The 2,785-nt window shown below is 40.3% G+C and overlaps 2 protein-coding genes across 3 annotated transcripts in view; both read left to right on the forward strand.

Moving 5' to 3' along the window:
• LOC106810536 (UDP-glucuronosyltransferase 2B31-like) overlaps positions 1-2,779 on the forward strand; it is a 10,152-nt gene extending 7,373 nt beyond the window's left edge. For both annotated transcript variants that reach the window (XM_014813952.1, XM_014814034.1), the window contains exons 6-7: positions 1,702-1,865; positions 2,149-2,779. In XM_014813952.1, the coding sequence (XP_014669438.1) occupies positions 1,702-1,865; positions 2,149-2,449 (465 nt within the window). In that variant the 3' untranslated portion in view covers positions 2,450-2,779. The remainder of the gene's footprint in view (positions 1-1,701; positions 1,866-2,148) is intronic.
• Positions 1-2,785, forward strand: part of LOC106810670 (2-hydroxyacylsphingosine 1-beta-galactosyltransferase-like) — a 27,680-nt gene that overhangs the window by 6,639 nt on the left and 18,256 nt on the right. The gene's annotated exons all lie outside the window — the stretch shown is intronic.

Here is a 2,785-nt window from a genome sequence, read left to right on the forward strand (position 1 = left end):
TATACTCGCAAATACGAATTAAGTTAACCGTTGTCCTAATTCTTTTATTCAATCATAAATAGTTTAATAATAGTTTGATGTCGTATCATATCTTACGTATCTTTGCAATTATATCGTTGTTTACATCTAGCCTCAATAATTCCGCAGATATGCAGCACGCGTGCGTCAGCTTTCGAAACTGTATCATCACAGCCTGCCGATGTCTCCTGATGAGACCGTGTCATTCTGGGTGAATTACACGATGATCTATGCCGACCAGCAAGCTCCTGCCTACACTGAACTGAACTTCCTACAATATTGGCTCATAGATGTTATTGCTTGTCTGCTCGTAATTGCTGCATTCTTTGCGTGGCTAACTTACGTAGTTCTCATAGCAAGCATATCTATAAGCACTCGTGACATTCGTCGATGCCGGAGACGTGCTATCAGAAACATTATAAGCGCGTAGTTACGGGGCGCCATGCAGGACAGGGCTCAATTCTGTCTTACAAAACTCACTTTTGTGCACAAAACTAAATTCTGTCTCACAAAAGTCAATTTTGTGAACACAAAACTCAATTTTGTGAACACAAAACTCAATTTTGTCAATCCTGTCCCACAAAACTAAATTTTGTAAACACAAAACTCAATTCTGTCAATCCTGTTCCACAAAACTCAATTCTGTCGAACCGGTTCCACAAAACTCAATTTTGTAAACACAAAACTCAATTCTGTCAATCCTGTTCCACAAAACTCAATTCTGTCAATCCGGTTCCACAAAACTCGATTTTGTTGCCCAAATANCAATTAAATATCTAAGTTATTGCATCAAATTAGCCCACTGACTTACGGCGTAAGATCTCCTGCCCCTAGCCTACACAAGCGCCCAGCGCGTGTCGTCAACGAGGTATATTTGATTAATTGGTATGTTGCTGTTGAAATGTCGACTTCAGAATCAAAAATCCTGAAGCCTGCATGATGTGGATCATTCTACTGAGTTTGATGTAAAGATCATTATTTATTTGCCTTTCTCGCAGAAACTGAATGATTTGCTAGCGAGGACTAATAGAAAAGTGATATACATGTCATTCGGTACTCTCCTGCACGGACCGGGCGGTTTGGACGAGGTAAAACCGCGCATGCGTAATGGGTGTCTTTAGTTATCACACCATCGCCAGCCAGCCACATTGAGGCAAATAGCGTAATTACCGCGCAGGAATTTTAACTTTTGACTTTGTCCAATATGCTCTATGAATGGGAGCTTTATCTACGCGAGGTGATGACATTAACTGTGCCATTATTTCGGCAATTCAATCTTGAACGAAAATAGATTTTAAAAGTTGTAATATGCATAGCGTTGTTCTATTTCCCCCCGTTTTTCAGAACCAGCGTTTTAAGACTGCGCTTCTAGATGCTGTCTCTAATCTACCGTACCTATTCATTATCGCTAACTTCAACATGACCGGACTTCCAACCAACGTTGTCACATTGGAATGGGCACCGCAGAATGATCTACTAGGTAATGGAGTGAACTAACGAAATAACATAAACGAAACAAAATTTAGACGCAGGCATGTCACTAGTATTATCAATAGCACACGAGCCAAGATTTTACGTGCTCTTCATAGTATACAAAACAATTGAAAAAATCACGCATTTTTTACAGGTCATAGCAAGGTAGCTTCTTTTATCACACACGGTGGAATTAATGGATTATGGCAGGCGATTTGCCACGCCACCCCTGTCGTTGTCATGCCGATCTTTGCCGACCAGTTTCGAAACGCGCACATGGCTCAAGAGAGAGGAATCGGCGAGATGATTGATTTCCATACTATAACAACAGAAAGCCTACAATCCGCCCTTAGGCGTGTTGTCGAGAATGACGCGTAAGTCTGTTGCGTACGATAATTACGGTAACTCAGACAGATATGTTTGTCGAGCGTGTATTTTATCTTGCTAAGAATTGCACAGAGATCGGCCAACGACACTACTTATATACTACAAGACCGATAAAAGCTAATAGTATACTCGCAAATACGAATTAAGTTAACCGTTGTCCTAATTCTTTTATTGAATCATAAATAGTTTAATAATAGTTTGATGTCGTACATATCTTACGTATCTTTGCAATTATATCGTTGTTTACATCTAGCCTCAATAATTCCGCAGATATGCAGCACGCGTGCGTCAGCTTTCGAAACTGTATCATCACAGCCTGCCGATGTCTCCTGATGAGACCGTGTCATTCTGGGTGAATTACACGATGCTCTATGCCGACCAGCAAGCTCCTGCCTACACTGAACTGAACTTCCTACAATATTGGCTCATAGATGTTATTGCTTGTCTGCTCGTAATTGCGGCATTCTTTGCGTGGCTAACTTACGTAGTTCTCATTGCAAGCATATCTATAAGCACTCGTGTCATTCGTCGATGCTGCAGACGTTCTATCAGAAACATTATAAGCGCGTAGTTACATTGCTGTGCAATTAGGTATATACCTTTACAAATCCTATATGGAGATATAAAAAGTAGAACGACAATAAACAAAACAGCACTTTAATTGCTTTTTCCTGGGCAGGATGTGACGGGAAAGAAGTTATTTCTACTAATTTCACTAATATCTGAACTGATTTTAATGTTACATACGTCGCGCAAATGAGCAAAACCGGAAGCTCGTGGCTAACACATTATATAGCATAGAGAGGCGTTCGTAAAAGTGATTAATCTGTTTACTCTTACTATATTATTTTATCACTAGGTACATTAAGGGCTAAAATTCTTGACGGGAGTTGGGCAGCGGACCAAA

The sequence above is a fragment of the Priapulus caudatus genome, unplaced genomic scaffold (assembly GCF_000485595.1).
Source record: "Priapulus caudatus unplaced genomic scaffold, Priapulus_caudatus-5.0.1 Scaffold1, whole genome shotgun sequence".
NCBI classification, from domain to species: Eukaryota; Metazoa; Priapulida; class Priapulimorpha; order Priapulimorphida; family Priapulidae; genus Priapulus; species Priapulus caudatus.